General features: G+C 38.3%; 1 protein-coding gene across 5 annotated transcripts in view; it reads right to left on the reverse strand.

Annotated features, from left to right (window-relative positions):
• The window catches only part of PHF8 (PHD finger protein 8), an 89,484-nt gene that overhangs the window by 46,972 nt on the left and 21,195 nt on the right, over positions 1-21,317 (reverse strand). For all 5 annotated transcript variants that reach the window (XR_006964732.1, XM_047093610.1, XM_047093611.1 and 2 more), the window contains 8 exons: positions 20,114-20,199; positions 19,634-19,742; positions 14,059-14,219; positions 13,069-13,210; positions 11,462-11,648; positions 9,038-9,200; positions 1,135-1,222; positions 661-767 (listed from right to left, as the gene is read on the reverse strand). Coding sequence is in view for 4 of the 5 variants with exons in the window: in XM_047093610.1 (XP_046949566.1) it covers positions 661-767; positions 1,135-1,222; positions 9,038-9,200; positions 11,462-11,648; positions 13,069-13,210; positions 14,059-14,219; positions 19,634-19,742; positions 20,114-20,199 (1,043 nt within the window). In the remaining variant the exon portion in view is untranslated. The remainder of the gene's footprint in view (positions 1-660; positions 768-1,134; positions 1,223-9,037; positions 9,201-11,461; positions 11,649-13,068; positions 13,211-14,058; positions 14,220-19,633; positions 19,743-20,113; positions 20,200-21,317) is intronic.

A 21,317-nucleotide genomic window follows, 5' to 3' on the forward strand; every position in this document is an offset into this window, starting at 1 on the left:
TTAAGGGCCTGAAGTAGTAGGTAGAAGACTGTATTCATTGGCCTTTGAGATTCTTTGTAAATCTAAAATACTGATTGCTCATGGCCAAGTTACCTTGAAGAATCTCAGGTCTGAGCAAGGTTGCTGCTCCATTTCAAAGCAGAAAAGAAGAAACCCAGCAGTTTGGCTTACCACCTGGTCTGATACCAACACAATGATGCCAGCATGGTCAGGACTGGCCTTGTCTTCATCTCATGGGAAGCACATTCAGGAAACTCTGAGACTGTCCAGTTTGAGTTTCTTACTTTAATTAGCAGGGGATAGGGATAATTTCACTGTAATTCAACTTTCTCAGCCACCTTTGCTAAATAAAGTTAAAATACATGCTCTACCATACATTATACTTAATAAAAAAAAAGTCAATCTCAAAAGATCACACACTATATGATTCCATGTTTACAGCATTCTTGACAAAATTATAGAGATGGGAAACATATCAGCGGTTTCCAGAAAGTATGGATAGTGCAAGGGGAAAGAATGGGTGAGACTATAAAGAAGTAGCACTAGGGAGTTCTCTGTGGTGATGGAATGAACACACACACACACACACACACACACACACACACACACTTACACTTGGGGAAGCAGGGCAAAAGGGACAGCTGGGAAAGGGATCCATACCTCGAAAGATGTCCAGGATGTGCTTTCCCACGTACCAACAGATGGTCTCAAAGTTAGGAAACTTGAAGAGGTCTGCCGTGCTCAGCCGCTTCTCAATCTCATAGGCTCTAGAGGAAGCAGGCACAATAATAGCAATGATAATAAGGATCCTGTTACTGAGTACCTACTGTGTATCAGGTATTGTTCTGAATGTTTTGTATCCATTATCTCTAATCCTCACAACTACCCTGTAAGATCCAACTTTGTGGGTTAGGAAACTTGAGCTCAAATGTTATGTGACTTACCCAAAGTCACAAAACTACTAAGTAAGGAAGGGGTATTCATTCTCACACTGATCATTATCAGGAACCAGTATCTATTCCCTTCTCATCATCTCGCCTCCTTCTATGCTGCACTTCTCACTATAGGGGAGAACTCAAGGACTCTAGCAGGTGGGAATGGCCAACTCAGGATCACAATAGCTTCAGTACTCACTTGAGCTGCATTTCGATGTTAAGGCTGTGTAAGAAGTTCCCTCCAAAGGCAAGGCAGTCCACGGGAGTCAGCACAGCATGGATCCATCCTGCAGTGTAACATGGCAAAATCATAGCTGGCAGAGGACCTTACTTCCTCTGGACATCACTGCCCACTCAGCTCAAACATAACTCCTTAGAGCAGCCAGCCAGCAGTGACTCAGAAAGTTTTAGTTCCTCCACTCTTCCAACACCCATTCTGCCACCATTATAACCCTAAACTGGACCACCTTTTGGTGTTAATAAACTCTTTCGACTTTCCTCCTCTCAACCTCAAGTCTCTTTGATGCCTCACCCATCTTCTCTCCCATATCTTAGAAGGGCATTACCTCCTTGCCAAGTCTATCCCTTCTAACTCTACTCCAGGTAAAACAAAGAGCTTTTGTGTCGAACAAACCTGGGTTCAAAGTCTGCCATCTTCTAGCTAAATATCTATTTCACAAGGTGGTTGTGTACAGTGTGCACCTAGATGGAACTCAATTATTCTCCTTGCCCTTAATCCTACACTGACTTCTGGGAAGTTCTAATTCTACTCTTAAATATCTCTCATATTCATCTTCCTTTCCCGGTCCATCCATCCTATCAAAGCCTTGGTTCAGATCCCTTATTACCTGTCACCTAGGCTATTTGCAACAGCCTCTAAACTGGCTCCTCTACACCAGCGGTTCTCATGGTATGGTCCAGGGAATCCTGAGGCTCCCTGAGACTCCTTCAGAGCATATGCAAAGTCAAAACTATGCTCATAATACTAAGATGTTGTCTTTTTCACCCTCATTCCCTCACAGGTGTAGAGTGGAGTTTTCCAGAGGGTAAATGACATGACATCACAACACCGAGAAGCAGATTTAAGTATCAGTCATTTTCTATTAATCTAAACATCAAAAAGATTTTTAAAAAGGTAGATGTCACTCTTCTCACTGCATTTTTGGTTTGAAAATAGCTATTTTTCATAAAAATTATTAATCATGCTAACATGTAATGAGTTTATTTCTCAATGAATTAATAAACAAATATTTTTAAATTTTCTCTGTTTTAATTTATAATATGGTAAATATTGATGACTATAATCCACATAAATAAAAGCCCTTTGGGGTTCTCAGTAATACTAAAGAGTATAAAGGTGTGCAAAAGTGCAAAGTGTTTGTAAACCACTGCTCTGTGCAAATCTCAATCTCTGAAGTCTATCCTCCACATCTCAACCCTAAGTGATGTATCTAAAATACAAATCTGTTCATGTCATCCCCTGCTCAAAACTCTTCAATAAAATGTACATCCACAGGAGAATAGATAAATTGCCATATACTAATACAATATAATATTGAAAAGTTGAGTGAACAACTACATGTATCAGCATGAATCTCATAATCATAATGTCCACAGGAAAAAGTTGGGAAGAACTGTCTAATATGATTCCATCTACATAACATCCAAAAACATGTAAAACAATACTAGATATTGGTTTGGTGAGCTATACCTATACAATAAAGGAATAGAAATAATCACCAACTTCAGAACAATGGCTAGCTCAGAGAGGGAAAAATGGGAATGAAGTGAGGAGAGGTATACAGGGGGCTTCAAATATAATTGCAATGTTTTATTTTTTTAGTTGGGTTACAAACACATAAATGTTTATTACATTATTCTTTATATCTTTTGCTACATAAACAAATAAACTTACTGTGATCCCCCAGCCACCTCTTGGGTAAGTTCAGCCCGCCTACCTTCTCAGCTTCACCTGTTTCCAGCCTTTGATCTTTAGGCTCCAGTATCCATAAACTACTTCACATAGCCTTGCTTTGCTCATGCCTTTCCCTATGTCTGAGAGGACTTTTCTGCCTTTCTCCTCTTGGTCACTCCTACATTTATCTGCCAGGTGTTACTCTTCTGAGAATATTTTCACAAACCTCCAGCTAGACTAAGTGTTCTTTTCCATGCTCCCAAAACTTCTGGTGAATGCCTCCATTGTGGCTATTAGAACATTATACTGAAATGAGCCTGGGTGGCTCAGTCGGTTAAGCATCCAACTCTTGATTTTGGCTCAGGTCATGATCTCACGGTTTATGAGACTGAGCCCTGTGTTGGGCTCCATGCTGTCAGAGCAGAGTCTGCTTGGGATCCTTTCTCTCTCCCTCTCTCTGCCCTTCCCCTGCTCATGCTTTCTCTCTCTCCCAAAATAAATAAACTTAAAAAAATCTAGAACATTATACTGAAATGATCTATCAATCTTTTGTCCCTAGCACCTAGACCAATGCAGGGGCATTCAGCAGACCTGCAATGCTTATGGAACTAAGCATTACACCCAGTAATGTACTAGATTACACCCAGTTTGTGTGACTTTATACCAATAAGCAATTAATCCAACTCAAATCTCTGGTAGACAAATTCAATTCATCAAATAGTTATTAAGTGCCCAGCATAGAAAAGGTATTATGTGAGACCCTATTAGGCAAAGGATTCAAAGATGAATAAATGGATGAATAAGTGCCTGGGCTCAGAAACCTATAAAAGAGAAAAGCAGATGGGTATGAGGGGAGGTAATTTTGCCTCACCATATGTGAAACATTCTATAAAACCAATGTAATCAAATCAATATGATACTGACATATGAATAGACAAATCTGTGCAACAAAAAATCCAGAATTATACAATACATAACATTAGACAAAGATATTAGAACTGTATGACAATTTTAAAGCAGTGATCATAAGAATGTTTCAATGAACAATTATAAACATGCTTGAAACAAAAAAAACAGAAAGAGAAGATATAAGAAACAAATGTAAATTTTAGAACCGAAAAATACTATATCTGAAATAATGAAAACAGATGGACTCAACAGAAGAATAAAAACAATGGAGAAATAGAAAGTACTCAATATTACCAAAAGAGGAAATAGACTGAAAAAAATAAACTCAGGGATCTGTGGAATACAGCAAAATATATACAGCATTCAGATAATCAGAGACCCAAAGAAAAGAAGTGAGAGTGTGGGGATGAAAAATGATTCAAAGAAATAACAACTAAAAATTTCTTCACTAATATGACAGAAACATAGACCTACACATTCAGGAAGCTCAGTCAACACAAACAGTATAAACCCAAAGAAATACATGCCAAGACACATTATAGTCAAACTGCTGAAAACTAAAGAAAAAAGAAATTACAAGTAGCAAGAAATGACACATGTAAGGGAAAAAACAATTTGAATGAGAGCCAAAATTTCATCAGAAGCCATGGAGGCAAGAAGGAAGCAGCACAACATTCTTCCAAGTGCTGAAAGAACTATCAATCCAGCAAAAATATCCATTAGGAATAAAAGGGAAATCAAGACATTTACAGATGAAGGAGAACTAAGAAAATCTACTGACAGCAGGCCTACCCTAAAACTCTAAACAGAGAAGAAATGATAAAAGAAGAATCTTGAAACACCAGGAAGGAAGAAAGAACAACCAAAGAGTAAAAATACAGGCAAACAGGTGTGCCTGGGTGGTTCAGTCAGTTAAGCGTCCGACTTCGGCTCAGGTCACGATCTTGTGGTTCGTGGGTTTGAGCCCTGCATTGAGTTCTCTGTGCTGACAGCTCAGAGCCTGGAGCCTGCTTCAAATTCTGTGTCTCCCTCTTTCTCTGCCCCTCCCCTGCTTGCTCTCTCTTTCTCTGTCTCTTAAAAATAAATAAACATTAAAAAAAAATACAGGTAAATACAATAGACTTTCCTTCTCTTGGGTGTTAGAAGTTATGTTTGACAGTGAAACAAAAATTGAAACACTGTATGATATGGTTCTCAACGTATGAAGAAATATTTAAGACAAATACATTATAAATGGGAAGGGTAAAGGGATGTGAATAGAGGTAAGGTTTCAACCTTCCCCTCAAACTGGTAAAATGTTAATTAAAATGTCAATACCAGACTGTGATATGATGTATATATCTATTATACATATAAATTAAACAAGAGCAACTACTAAAAACCTATACAAACCACAGGCTAAAAATTCATATGGAAATACAAGGGCCCTGAATAGCCATAATAATCTTGAAAAAGAAAAACAAAGTTGGAAGACTGACACTTTCTGATTTTAAAACTTACTAGAAATATATGGTAATTGAAATAGTGTGATACTGTTATAAGGACAGACCTATAGACCAATGGAATAGAATTAAAAGTGCAAAAATAAACAAATACATCTGTGGTTAATTGATTTTCGACAAAGGTGTCAAGACAATTCATTAGGGAAAGAATGGTCTTTTCAAATGGTTCTGGGACAACTGAACAGCCACATGAAAAAGAATGATATTGGACCCTTACCTCACATCATATACAGAAGTTGACTTGAAATGGATAAAAGACCTAAATGTAATAACTAAAACTATAAAGCTCTTAGAACACAGGTGTAAATCTTCATGACCTTAAACTATGAATTAGGCAATGGTATCTTAGATACGACACCGAAAACACAAATAAAGAAAAAAGTAGATAAACTGGACTTTTGTTCTTTCTAGGACACTATAATGAAACTGAAAAGACAACCCCCAGAGAGAAAATATTTTTATTTTTTAAAAAAATTTTTTTTTCAACGTTTATTTGTTTTTTTGGGACAGAGAGAGACAGAGCATGAACGGGGGAGAGGCAGAGAGAGAGGGAGACACAGAATCGGAAACAGGCTCCAGGCTCTGAGCCGTCAGCCCAGAGCCCGACGCGGGGCTCGAACTCACGGACCGCGAGATCGTGACCTGGCTGAAGTCGGACGCTTAACCGACTGCGCCACCCAGGCGCCCCGAGAAAATATTTTTAAATTACATATCAGATAAGGTACAATATCCAAAATATATATTAAAAAAAACTCTTACAACACAACAATAAAAAGACAAATTACCTAATCAAAAATTGGGCAAAAGTTCTGAATAGATTCTACTCCATAAAAAGATACACAAATGTCTAATAACACATGAAAAAATGTTTGACATCAACAATCATTAGGGAAATACAAATTAAAATCTCAGTGAGGGGGTGCCTGGGTGGCTCTGTCGGTTAAGCATCCGACTTTGGCTCAGGTCATGATCTTACAGTTTGTGGGTTCAAGCTCTGCATCGGGGTCTGTGCTGACAGCTGAGTCTGGAGCCTGCTTCAGATTCTGTGTCTCCCTGTCTCTCTGCCCCTCCCCTGCTCACGCTCTGTCTCACTTTCTCAAAAATAAACATTAAAAAAATAAAAAATAAAATAAAATCTCAATGAGATACCACTTCACATTCCCTAGGATGGCTATAATCGCAAAGACAGACAAGAACAAGTGTTGAGGAGGATGTAGAAAAATTGAGACCCTTATAAATTGCTAGTGGGAATGTAAAATGGTGTTGGGTACTTTAGAGAACAGTTTGGTAATTCCTCAAGAAGTTAAAACAGAGCTAACATATGACTCAGCAATTCCTTTCTTAGGTATGCACCCAAGAGAACTGAAAATATACATTAACACAAAACTTTGCACATGATCATTCATAGCAGCATTATTCATTATAGTCAAAAAGTGGGGGCGCCTGGGTAGCTCAGTCAGTTAAGCGTCCAACTCTTGGTTTCGGCTCAGGTCATTATCTTATAGTTTGTGGGAGTGAGCCCCACATCGGGTCCTGTGCTGAAAGCATGGAGCGTGCTTGGGATTTATCTTTCCCTCTCTCTCTGACTCTCCCCAGCTTGCACTCTCTCTTGCTCTCTCTCAAAAAATAAACATAAATTAAAAAAAAAAACTTAAAACAACACAAACGCCTATAAGATGATGAAAGGATAAACAATATGTGGTATATCCATGCAGTAGAATATTGTTCAGCCATTTAAAGACTAAGTACTGACAAATGCTATAACTTGGATGAACCCTGAAAATATTTTGCAGAGTGAAAAAGCCAGACACAAAGGACCACATATTGAACAGTTCCATTTGTATGAAATAGAAGAGGCAAATCCATATACAAAGAACGGACAAAAGTGGGTTGACAGGGGTGAGAGGAGGGGTGGAAGGAATGGGGAGTAACTGTTAATGAGTACAGGATTTCTTTTTGAAGTGATGAAAATTTTCTGGTATTACATAGTGGTAATGGCTGCACGACATTGTGGATATATTTTTTAAACTTAACTGCACTCTTTAACATGGTAAGTTTTATGGTGTGTGTTATATACCAATTTTTTTGAAAAGTACACTTAACTAAATGAAAATGAAAACTGAACATATCAAAATATATGACACAGCTAAATCAGTGCTGAAGGGGAAACTTACAGCACCAAATGCTTACATTACAAAAGAGGTAAAGTCTGAAATCAATAATCTAAGCTCTTGTCTCAAGACTGGAAGGAGCAAAATAAACCCACAGCAAGCAGAAGGAAGGAAAAACAAAGATAAAAGCAGAAATCAATGAAGCTGAAAACATAAACAGAAAAAAAATCAATTGAGACAGAAAGTGTTTCTTTAAAAAGTTTGAAAAATTGACAAACCTCCATCAGATTGACACAGAATAAGAAAAGGCCCAAAAAACTAATACCAGGAATGAAACCAAGGATATCAGGGTGCCTGGGTGGCTCAGTCAGTTGAGCATCTTACTCTTGGTTTCAGCTCAGGTCATGATTTCACAGTAGTGGGATCAAGCCCCAAGGTGGACTCTGTGCTGGCAGCTCAGAGCCTGCTTGGGATATTCATTCTCTCTCTCTCTCTCTCTCTCTCTTCCCTCTCCCTGCTCTCTCTCTCAAAATGAATAAACATAAAAAATTAAAAAAAAGAAACAGAGGATATAACTAGAGACTTGGAAGACATCAAAAGGATAATAAGAAAATACAATCAACAACTCTGCATACATAAATTTGACAACTTAGATAAAATGGACCAATTCCTTGAAAAGCACAAACTACCATAGCTCACCCAATATGAAACAGATAATTTGAATAACCTACTAAAGTTTAAGGAAATTGAATGTTAATTAAAAACTTCCCCACAAAAGAAATCTCCAGGTCCATGTGACTGCACTAGAGAATTCTACCAAAGGTTTGAGAAAACTTAACATTAATTCTGAAATCAAAGAACGAAGTTTAAGAAATCAAGGAAGGAGCACCTGAAGTGGCTCAGTCGGTTATGCGTCTGACTTTGGCTCAGGTCTTAATCTCACAGTTCGTGAGTTTGAGCCCTGTGTCAGGCTCTGTGCTGACAGCTCAGAGCCCGGAGCCTACTTTGGATTCTGTGTCTCCCTCTCTTTCTGCCCCTCCCCTGCTTGCATTCTGTCTCTCTCAAAAAGAAATAAACATTGAAAAACTAAAAGAAAAGAAATCAAGGAGGATCTAAATAAATGGAAAGACATACTGGGTTCATCAAAGACTCAACATGGTAAAGATGTCAACTTCCCCAAATTGAGACAACTGGGGGCACTTTTTCAAAACATACACTCAGATCCCACCCCAGACCTAAAATTCCATAATGCTAGGGGTAAAGCCTAGGCATGTATTGTTTAGGGGCGGGGGGGGGGGGGAAGCCCCACCCCCACCCCAGGTAATTCTGATTTATAGACTGCAATACCAGCCTCCCAGTCACTATTCCTAGAGCCATGGGGCTGAGAGACCTATTCTCTACCTGTCCACCAAGTTGGCATAGCCCAGTGCAAGAGGTCCATCAACCTCTTCCTGTACCTTCCCACCTGCAATCTCCCCAAGGAACTATGCTGCCTACTAGCCATCACATGCATTTTCTTAAGGTCCAATTCTGAGTCATCAGCTGATATGAGAGGGTTTTTCCCACATAATCGGATCAATATATTATAGGAAGGGTCCTGGTACCACAACCTCCCTTCCTCTTCCAGCCCTCCTGAAACCCTCCCAGAGGGGGCCCAGGGAAGACCTGTAGGAATGAAAAGTGTCTGTCCTTGCTTCACGGAACATTTATAGCACTTGTCCACCTGGTCCCCAAAAAACATCTCATTCTGGTTAGAGGAGCTGCTCCAGCACTCAAAGAGAGTCAGATTGGCATTTGTTGGGCGGATCAGGTAGAAGATCTTCTCACCCTGAAACAAAACAGGTTTAGGTGCCAAAAATATCAACAATTTCCATAAAAATGCTCCAGAGGGTCTCCAAAAGGATATTTTCTCTCTCATGCTCCAAGACCACATAATATGACAGATTCTCCCCCAAACCCATCCAGTAATCATTTTTATGTGGATTTGGAAAACTTCAAAAGCTCCTTTTGCACTTTGTGCTTTTGAGCCTCTGTAAGATTGACAAAAAATGATTTGGAAAGGGCATTCCAAACAAAATTGTTCAACTTAGGACAAATATATACCAAAAGCTTCTACTTTAGATACAAAGTCAAATGAAAAATGACCTCTATAGATGAGTAGATCAATACTACTAGCCATAGGAGAATTTAAGGCCACATTACTGATGAGAAAATTGAATTTGCCTTTAAATGCCGTTTACAGAGAGTGTTCCTTCTCACACCTGCAATCAAAGCTAATAAAAGTTTAAAAGTTCAGTAATTGCCCAAGGACTTCTAAAAGATTATATGTTAGGCGATTATCTGTTGGAAAAACATTTTATTTCCTAATTATGTTTTGCCTAGACAATCACCAGATTATTTGGTTGAAAAGAAATAAAAGCCCACCAGCACAAAAATATCCTCAACCTACAGCTGATTAGTTTAACCAATATTTCCTGATAATAAATTTCAATGTAGAAAAGCAATAACACTAGAAATTATCTATTGCACAATTGGAGAAATTTCATTCAGATCTGTAGATTAGATAACAGTATCCTATCAATATTGATTTTCTGATTTTGATAACTATACTGCAGTTATATACGAGAATGCCCTTATTTTCAAGAAATATGCACTGAATTATAAGATAAAGGGACACATGTCTGCAACTACTCTCAAATATTTCAGAAAAAAAAAATATATATATAACTATTTTATCATGTTTGCTTTATAGAAAGAATATAATAAAATGTAACATTTGGGGAATCTAAGTGAAGGGCACACAGGCATTCTTCCTACCATTTTTGCAATTTTTCTATAAAAAAGGAATTATTTTAAAATGAAAAAGTTAAATCTAACATTTGCATAACAGTGATTTACATGCTCCAATTTCATGATAAACCAGTGGAAACAACTAGTTTAGGATTTGTGATCATTTGGACAAGAGCCATATCCAAGTCTTCTGCTCTTTCCTTGGCATTTCTGATAAGAAAAATAGTATGATGGTGGAAAAGAATCAAAATTACTTAAGAAATTTGTTTTCCAGGGGCGCCTGGGTGGCTCAGTCAGTTAAGCATCTGACTTCAGCTCAGGTCATGAACTCATGGTTCATGAGTTCAAGCCCTGGGTCGGGCTCCGTGCTGACAGCCTGGAGCCTACTTCGGATACTGTGTCTCCCTCTCTCTCTGTTCGTCTCCCACTTGCTCTCTTGTCTGTCTCTGTCTCTGTCTCTCTCTCTCCCAAAAATAAATAAAGATTAAAAAAAAATTGTTTTCCAGACTTTAAAAATCCTTCATAGTCACTGATAATCAATATGCTAATTACAAAATTGAAACAATCACTAAAAGGGAAACTACCCATAGGAAGGCTAACATTAAAAAAAAAATAACACCTGTCATGGGCACCTGGGTGGCTCAATTGGTTAAGTGTCCAACTCTTAGTTTCAGCTCAGGTCATGATCTCATGGTTCGTGAGATCAAGCCCCACATCGGGCTCTGTGCTGACAGTGCAAAGCCTGCTTGGGATTCTCTCTCTCTCTATCTCTCTGACCCTCCCCTACTTGTTGCACATGGTCTCTCTCTCAAAATAAATAAATAAACATTAAAAAAAAAAACTTGTTATATATATGCTCTATCTTGGTGGTGGCAGTTATGCAACTACATACAATGTCAAAACTCATCAAACTATACATTTAGAACAGATTAATTTTATGGTGTATAAATTATACCTCAATAAGGACGTGGGATGGGAAGTTTCTCATGTTACCAAGAATCTGCAGCAAATATGAACATTTCCATACATAGTCATAGGAGTATAGATTGGTTCAATTAACAGCCAGAAAACCTTAGGCATCTGCTGTTATTCAAAAAAATGTTAAGTATCAAAACTGTAGAGACAGTTTATACGGCATATCCACTTAGTGCCCAACCCTGATAGAGTAGTTATATGGAAATGTCACCCAAACAGAATCTGGGAGGCAGGTAGACCTCAGCAGCCTCTTCTGTGCTGCCACGTGAAACAAAGAGGGCGGCCCAAGGCCAGGCTGCCTCTAGAAGCCACATTCATTCCTACCTTGAGCACATGGTACCAGACTGAGGTGCCACCAAAGTCAATGTGAAAGTCTGTATAGCTATCCCGCACACTCATGAGGCAGTACTTTTGCACATTGGGCCTCTCAAATATACACTCCTCTGGCCACAAGTTCTCCACCCACGAGAGCTTCCGAACAATCTTGGGAGTCTCCACAAGGTTAGAAAGCCTAGCAAGGAAGGGGTGGAGAACAGACGTCAGCTGATTGGGAATTAAAGATTAAAGCCTGAATAAAATGCTCCCCATCCCAGTGAGAGTCAAATAAGACAAAGAAGTCCTTTCCACAGGATCCCAAAGGGCACATAGGATACTTATTTCTGTAAGTCTGGTCAGCATCCTCATTCCACTCAGCTCTAGAAGTCCCAAGTCCCAGCTCCACAGCATTCCCCAGTCAAAGGAGGTCATTTCCTCCACAAAATGCTCATAACTCCCTTCACCCAGGTCCACTCACTTGGCACGGAGTCAATAACAGTTATTGTACTGTCCCCATGTCTTAATGTCTTCTTTATGAGGAACCATTAGAGAAACCTTTCAAGGGCTCAGTTTCAGGTAGTGTTTCTCCCCAACATCTGGTTGTTTTTATCTTACCTAAAACCACAAACCTTATGATATTGCACTCCTTCCTTGTCCTTACTTTCAGGAAATTGACTGAAAACGCTACAGTCCTTCTCTAACAACTATCCAGACACTCATACACGCATTTTGTGTACAGATTACCCACCAGATGCATCCTATTTCTCCACTTTTATTTTCCTTTTGTGCCATTTTTGTCTATTCTTTCCTCTCTGTATCTCTGTAAGCTACCTCAAATAGCCTTTCAAGATGAAGTGAGATACAAACAAACACAGCTTTAAAAAAAAAAACCCTCAGGTTGTTAACTCTGATGTTAACACCAACAGCAAAGATTTTAATATTGTATAGTTATTTAAAATGTTGCCATTGATGGAAACTGGTTGAAGAATACACAGGACACTCTGTACAGATTTTTGCAACTTCCTGTAAATTTATAATTATGTCAAAATTAAAAGTTAAAAAAGTACATAATCAGACAATAAGTTTTCTAAGTGCAAAAAGATATGTTACAATTTGGGAAATTTCCCACATTTCTGAGCACAGAGAAGACTACATGTATCTACTGAGTGCATGAGTCCAGATAGAATCATTTAAAGGTTATAAAAAGCTCTTTTTTCTTTTATATCTAAGTAACCTTACCCTTAGAGAAACTACTTGGGGGTAATTCAGTAAATCTATTTCCAGGGACAGAGGACCTATACTGGGAATTAAATAGTGACCACACCACAATCTAAATACCAAAAAAAAAAAAAAAAAGTCTAAGAAAACTGTCCTGGGTCTTGGAGACAATAATTAATTAAAATAGCTACTGTATAATCTATCCAATGTTAGAAACTGTAGAAGAGAAATACAATTTGGTTGTTATAATGGGAACAGCTACCCTAGAAAGCATAAACCAGCTCATCATCCCAAAGGAAGAAACTACCAAGAGGAAGGGAAAAAGGAACACTTATACTCAGTATATCACAAGTTCCAGGGACTTTGTTAGGTTTTTTACTTACCCCTGCTCCTCCTACCTGGTATCAGAGAATTCCAAACTAATGACATTGAGGACTTTCTCCCTCTTCCCACTATAATAGTATTTCACAAAATCACCAAGCTTCATCTTGCAGTCAGCCTGGCGGGTCACATCAATCACATCAATCTCTTTGTCAGAACCTAGAATAAAAAGATAGATTCTGCACCAAGTGGTCTCAGGGACCAGGGAAGCCTCCCTCCCCCCTTCACCTGTACCTAGAATGGACTGACACTCAAAACTTCTCACCGCACACACCGTATTTGTATGTATGTATGTATTTAGGAATCCCTCACGCTCTCCTTACACCAATGTGCTGGGTCCAGGCCTATTAGAGTAACACAACTGCCTGACATACAGTCTCACTCATGATACAATCCACATGCCTGGGCCTATTCCCTCACTTCTCTTCCTATCCCCGAAATTTAATGCCCAGAAGACAACTGGCACATGAGGGCAAAAATCAGAGGCTTTCTTATCTCAAAAGAAGGGAGACTCCTGGGGCGCCTGGGTGGCTCAGTCGGTTAAGCGTCCGACTTCAGCTCAGGTCACGATCTCGCGGTCAGTGAGTTCGAGCCCCGCGTCGGGCTCTGGGCTGATGGCTCGGAGCCTGGAGCCTGCTTCCGATTCTGTGTCTCCCTCTCTCTCTGCCCCTCCCCATTCATGCTCTGTCTCTCTCTGTCTCAAAAATAAATAAAAAGGTTAAAAAAATTAAAAAAAAAAAAAAAGAAGGGAGACTCCCATGATCCCTGGAATTTCCCTGGTAAAAAAAAAAAGTGGGGCTCAGCCTGGGGGCTCGGGGCCTATTAAGGAGGAAAAGAAAACCAGGATTTTGGTTCTAGTTTTGCCAAAGACTGACTCCAGGCAAAGCACTTTACCTCATATTCCCAAGATGGCTAGAAAAGAAATGCAAAGGTAGACTGGACGCAAAGGGTCACTGGTCTTGATGGGAGTGAATGATGTCACAGTTAGGATAGTTCATCTTTCTTACCAACGTAGTGTTCCACGTCCCTCACAGTGAATGATGGTGAAGGCAGCGTCATCCCCAATCCATCCTTCTTCAAGACTAGGATGGGCACACTGAAGCTATTCTCCTCCAAGAATTCCACAGTCAGCTGACTTCCAGTGGGCTTCAGAATCACTTCATCTGAGCTGCGGGCCACATGAGAGAAAGCCTGAGCCCCAGAGGCACTGACACTAAAGGCTTCACTTGATGCTGCCATTCACCCAAGGGGTGGGGCCTTCCTGAGCAGACCTTAATGTGGACTGTAAACTCATGACATATACTTCATGTGCCAGGGAAGAAATGACTTATCCAAGGTAAGAAACCAGGTCACTGGCAGAGGTGGGGAGCTAACCCAAGGATATCTTTTTAATAGCATACTCTTCTCTGAATGGCAAAAGAAGAAATCAGTCAATAACCTGCCCAGAAAGAAAAGATGTATCTGCAATTTTAGTTAATTTACTCTAACCCAGAGCAGGGTCACCCATTTAAAACACTGGCAAATAAAAAAAGACTGATTTGCAAATGACATATCCAATAAAGGGTTAGTATCCAAAATATATAAAGAACTTACACACTCAACACACACAAAAAAAATGCAAGTAATCCAATTTAAAAATGGGCAGAAGACATGAACAGACACTTCTCCAAAGAGGGCATACACACGGCCAATAGACACATGAAAAGATGTTCAACGTCACTCATCATCAGGGAAATGCAAATCCAAACTACAATGAGATATCACCTCATACCCGTCAGAATGGCTGAAATCAAAAACACAAGAAACAACAAGTGTTGGCGAGGATGTGGGCAAACTGGAACCCTCATGTACTGTTGGCGGGAATGCAAACTGGTGCAGCCACTGTGAAAAACGGTATGGAGGTTCCTCAAAAAAATAAAAACAGAACTACCATATGATCTAGTAATCACACTACTGGGTACTTACCCAAAGAATATGAAAACACTAATTTGAAAGGATAATATGTACCCCTATTTTATTGCAGCATTATTTACAATAGTCAAATTATGGAAGCAACCTAAATGTCCATCAATTGATGAATGGATAAAGAAGATGTGTGTGTGTGTGTGTGTATACACACACACACACATACATACATACATATAATGGCATATATATATACATTGGAATATTATTCAGCCACAAAAAAGAATGAAATCTTACCATTTGCAACGACATGGACAGAGCTACAGAGTATAATGTTAAGTTAAGTAAGTTAGTCAGAAAAAGACAAATACCAGATGATTTTACTTATATGTGGAATTTAAGAAACCAAACAAAGGAAAAATAAAGAGACAAATCAAAAAACAGATTCTTAACTACAGAGAATAAACATGGTTATCAGAGGGGAAGTAAGTGGGGGGGATGGGGGAAATAGGTGAAGGGGGTTTAAGAGTACACTTATCTTGAAGACCACTGAGTAATGTATACAATTGGTGAATCACTATACCGTACACCTGAAACTAACAGAACACTGTATGCTAACTATACTGGAATTAACATAAATAAAAAATAAAAAATAAAAGACTGATTAAAAAAACAATTTTTACAACCAATTTCTCAACACATGTATGTAATTAACTAGAAAACAGGAGTTTTTATTTTTTTAAATCATGTTGGAGGAAGATGGACTATTTGACCAAGTTGTGTTGGAACAAGCAACTGGAAAAATATTAAGCTCAATGTCTATCTTTCTCTTTACATAATTCTAGATAGATCAACATTTAAATTGAAAAAAAAATGAAGCCATCTGTATGTCTTCTTTGGAAAAATGTTCATGTCTTCTCCATTTCTTAACTGGATTATTTATTTTTGGGGTGTTGAGTTTGATAAATTCTTTATAGATTTTGGATACTAATCCTTTATCAGATACATCATTTGCAAATATCTTCTCCCATTCCACAGGCTGCCTTTTAGTTTTGTTCATTTTTCCAAAGAAGACATACAGGTGGCTAATAGACACATGAAAAGATGCTCAACATAACTCATCATCAGGGAGATACAAATCAAAACCAAATGAGATACCACCTCACACCTGTCAGAATGGCTAAATAGAAACAGGAAACAACAGATGTTGGTGAGGATTTAGAGAAAGGGGAACCTTCTTACACTGTTGGGGGGGAATGCAAACTGGTGCAGCTACTCTGGAAAACAGTATGGAGGTTCCTTAAAAAAATAAAAAATAGAACTACCCTATGACCCAGCAATTGCACTACTAGCTATTTACCCAAAATACACAAAAATATTGATTCAAAGGGGTATATGCACCCCGATGTTTATAGCAGCATTATCACCAATAGCTAAACTATGGAAAAAGCTCAAAAGTCTATCGACTGATGAATCGATAAAGAGGATGTGGTGTATACATACAATGGTGTATATATACAATGAAATATTACTCGGCCATCAAAAAAAATGAAATCTTGGGGTGCCTAGGTGGCTCAGTTAAGCATCCTACTCTTGATTTTGGCTCAGGTCATGATCTCACAGATCGCAAGATTCAGCACCACATTGGACTCTGTGTTGACAGTGCAGAGCCTGCTTGAGATTCTCTCTCTCTCTCTCTCTCTCTCTCTCTATCTCTCTCTCTTTCTCCCTTCCTCCCTCCTCCTTCTCTTCCTCCTCCTCCCCTGCTCACACGCATGAGTGATCTCTTTCTTTCTCAAAATATATAAAATTAAAAAAAAAAAAAGAAGGGGCGCCTGGGTGGCTCAGTCGGTTGAGGGCCCAACTTCAGCTCAGGTCATGATCTCACAGTTCGTGGGTTCCAGCCCCACATCAGGCTCTGTGCTGACCACTTACTCAGAGCCTGGAGCCTGCTTTGGATTCTGTGTCTCCTTCTCTCTCTGCCCCTCCCCCGCTCATGCTTTGTCTCACTGTTTCTCAAAAATAAATAAATGTAAAAACAAAAATTAAAAAAAAAAGGAATGAAATCTTGTCCTTTGCAATGATGCGGATGAAGCTAGAGTGTATTATGCTAAGCAAAGTAGTCAGAGAAAGATAAAGAACATATGGTTCCATTTATATGTGGAATTTAAGAAACTAAACAGATGAACATATGGGAAGGAAGGGGGAAAAAAAGAGAGGGAAGCAATCCATAAGAGACCCTTAACTATAGAAAACTGAGGGTTGAAGGAGAGAGGTGCATGTGGGATGTGGGTGGGGGGTGGGGTAAATGGGTGATGGATATTAAGGAGGGGCACTTGTGATGAGCACTGAGTGTTATATATTTAACCATATGTTAACTAACTAGAATTTAAATAAAAACTTGAAAAAATGAAGCCATATAGTAGAAAAAATATGGGAGACACAAGGCCCACTAGTCATTAAAAATAGCAATAAATAAATTTAACTACATAAAAATTAAAATTTCCTACAAGGAAATATAGGGGTGAATATACCTTTTTGAATTCATGTTTTCATGTTCTTTGGGTAAATACCCAGTAGTAGAATTACTGGATCATAAAAAATTTCTATCTTTAATTATTTGAGGGACCTCCATACTGTTTTCCACAGTGGCTACACGAGTTTGCATTCCCACCAACAGTGTACAAGGGTTCCTTTTTCTCTACATCCTCTGTAACACCTGTCATTTCTGTCTTTCTTATTCTCACCATTCTGACAGTTATAAGGTGATAATCTCATTATTTAATGTAGCCTTATTTACAATATCTAATATACAGAAGCAACCCAAATGTCCCTGCATAGATGAATGGATACAAAAGATGTGGTATATATATATATATATATATATATATATATATATATGATGGAATATTACTGAATGGATACAGAAGATGTGGTATATATATACAATGGAATATTTCTTGGCCATAAAAAGAATCAGATCTTGCCATCTGCAACAACATGGATGGTCCTAGAGAGTATAATACTAAGTGAAATAAGTCAGATATAAAAAGACAAATATCATATGATTTTATTCATATGTGGATCATGAGAACTAAGTAATGGATAGAATTGCTAAATCATTATATTATATAGCTGAAACTAATATAATACTGTATGTTAATTATACTTCAACAAATAAATGCTTAAATAAAATTTTCTGTAAGAAAACCTATTATAAATCAGTAAAAAATGGGCAGTAATCCAATAGAAAAATTGTCAAATAAGCAGGAAATAAACAGAGAAATAAAGATGACTTACAAAGGCACAAAAATATGTGCCTTCTTCATAACTAGATGCAAGTGGAAACATTTCATATTTTATCTTATCGGAAAGGCAAAGAGTTTGATAATAAACAGTGTTGGCCAAGATATAGGGAAACAGCCATCCTCACACACTATCTAGTGGGAATAAGAAATGGTACAGTCACTTTGGAAACAAGTTGCCAACATTTATAAACATTTTTAAAGCAGATAATCGTTAGTCTTACAATTTCACTTTTAGTTAGTAAATCTACACATATACTTAATCCACATATGCAAAAAAGTACAAAGACATTCACTGCATCATTTTTTTCTAACAGCAAAATACTAAAATCAATTTAAGTGTACATCAATAGAGGACTGGTTAAATAAATAAATAAATATCCATACAATGGAATACTAAACATCCATGAAAAAGAATGAAAACCACCAGTATGTGCTGGTATGGACTGAGCTCCAAGATATATAATTTAGGTTTAAAAAAAAGCAAGATGAAGAACACTGAGTGTATTTATGCTTTTTTTAGAAAAGTAGGATACACACACACACACATTTATATAAGTAAAACCTATTTCTGGAAGAATGTACAAGAAACTTGTTGACTAAAGAAGGGATCTGAGGGGTCTGGGACAGAAAGGAGACTCACTGCCTCTGAACAAACAAATCAAAAGATATTAAGGTGAAGAAACACATAATTCTAAGTAACATTTCAATTACAAGACAGCTGAAAATGGTTGCATGAATTAAAAACCAAGCAAAAGTGAGTGCTTTATTCATTACTTTTTCTAATTCATTATTTTTGTGTAAGGAACTTCTTTTTAATAAGCTCATTTTAATATTTTTAAAAGGTAAAAATAAACCACCTGGCTGGCTCAGTCAGTAGAGCATGTGACTCTTAATCTCAGGGTTGTGAGTTCAAGCCCCAAGTTGGGCACAGAGTTTAATTTTAAAATAAAAATTAAACAATTTTAAAAAACACATTAAAAGGGAGAAAACTTTTTTTATTTAAAAGAAATACATGACCGAACATATTTTTTTTTATTTTTAAAAAGAGTTTCCTCTTGTCTACAATGAGAGAATTAAACTTTTTGATCTTTAGACTCCTAGTTGAAGCATTCCTTGGGTGCATGCAAATATCCTCTAACAGGTGAAAACTGCCTCCCAATCTAACAAAAGTTTTTACAAGTGGACCTTAATGTACTCCGCATGTAGGATGAAACTCTAACAATGTTTCTTAGAAAAATGACTAAAACAGAAGATTCCTCCCAGAGGGAACATTCCTAAATGGGGGAGGCATCTAATGAGACAGCCAGTGGCAAAGTTGGGAAGAAACGAATCCTAGCCTCCCAGAGCCCTGGCATTCACCAACCCTCACCTGTCAAAGGTCCTACTCCGGAGCTCTCTAATGAATGTAGGACTTCCGGTCTTCACTGGCTTCCCCTTGTGTGTATCATGCCCTTTCGAAGATACACGGCGTTTTTTCACTAAGCCAGAGAAAGACACAAGACTGAGTCAGAATGGCCATGAGCTATGTAGGGTTCCAAGAGCAAAGGCCTCAGCAGATCCTGCTTATCTTCCAGTCTAACAACCCCTTGGAGCACCTGAAGTCAACTAGGCCCTCACATACTCAGGAAAAGTTCCTGGTGAGGTTGGTGCTTCCTCTGGGAATTCCCTAGGAAGAGAGGGAGGTAAAGCTCTGCAATTCTGCCCTCTCACTGGGGTAGCTGCTAACCTGCTGGGCCTACACAGGCTTTTGCTATTTCCCAAGCGCTCAAAGGCAATCTTCCTTTTAAGCTTCCTTCGTTTTGTCTCACCTCTGGACCACTTTCTCTTGAAAACTCCAAGATGTACTTACTAATGGAGGGCCCATGTAAGACTTCACAGTTGGGACAGTGGTAGAGGTCAATGTCAGCAGCTTTCTCTTCTTCAACGCCAACACAACTAGAAAAGAGAAAAACAGCCAACGTTTATGGGAATTTTATTTTTCGTAAGGTCTAGAACTGTGCTGTCCAGTATACATAGCTATTTACATTTAAATTAATTCAATAAAATTTTAAATGCTGTCCCTGCATCATCTAGCTACATTTCAAATGCTCAGTAGCCTCATGCGGCTAGAGGTTACCGTACTTGGCAGATTATCAAACACTTTCACCAATGCAAAAAGTTATATTGGACCACACTGGTCTACAACAATTATGACAGAGCTAAAAATGTACAGACAGCAAAGCTTCATTAAGACTCAGAATGGGGGTGCGCCTGGGTGGCTCAGTCGGTTAAGCATCCAACATCAGCTCAGGTCATGATCTCACGGTTCGTGAGTCTGAGCTCCACATCGGGTTCTGTGCTGACAGCTCAGAGACTGGAGCCTGCTCCAGATTCTGTATCTCCTCTCTCTGCCCCTCTTCGGCTCACACTGTCTCTCTCTCAAAAATAAATAAACATTTAAAACATTTTAAAAAAAGACTTAGAATGGTAAAAGCTAGAAGAGATTCTAAAACAGTGCTGTTCAACAGAAATATAATGTGAGCCAGATATATAAGTTTAAATGTTCTAATAATCACATTAAAAAGGTAAAAAGAGGGGTGCCTGGGTGGCTCAGTTGAGTGTCCCAACTCTTAATTTTGGCTCAGGTCATGATCCCAGAGTCATGGGATGAAGCCCCATGTCGGGCTCCACACCGAATATGGAGCCTGCTTACGATTCTATCTCTCTCCCTCCTTCTGCCCTTCTCCCCTGCTTGTGCACACTCACTCTCTCTAAAATTAAAAAAAAAGTAAAAAGAAACAGGTGAAATTAATTTTAAAATTTAATTTAACCAATATATCTAAAATATTCTGACTTCAACATATAATCAAAACTTTAAACTTTACTTAACTATTTTACTTGATTAAATGAAAAGGACTGAAAAGAGTATTTTATAATCAACAGTGGTTCTGAGTGAAGGATTACAGGTCATTTTTCTCTTATTTGTATTTTCTAATGCTCTACAATGAACATATGTTACTTATTTCATAATGTAATATATAAAACAGTTTATTTAATTTTGAAAATTTGAGTTT

This window comes from Lynx rufus, unplaced genomic scaffold (assembly GCF_022079265.1).
Source record: "Lynx rufus isolate CCGP_SWC_20201006 ecotype Redwood Valley unplaced genomic scaffold, mLynRuf1.p SCAF_35, whole genome shotgun sequence".
NCBI classification, from domain to species: domain Eukaryota; kingdom Metazoa; phylum Chordata; class Mammalia; order Carnivora; family Felidae; genus Lynx; species Lynx rufus.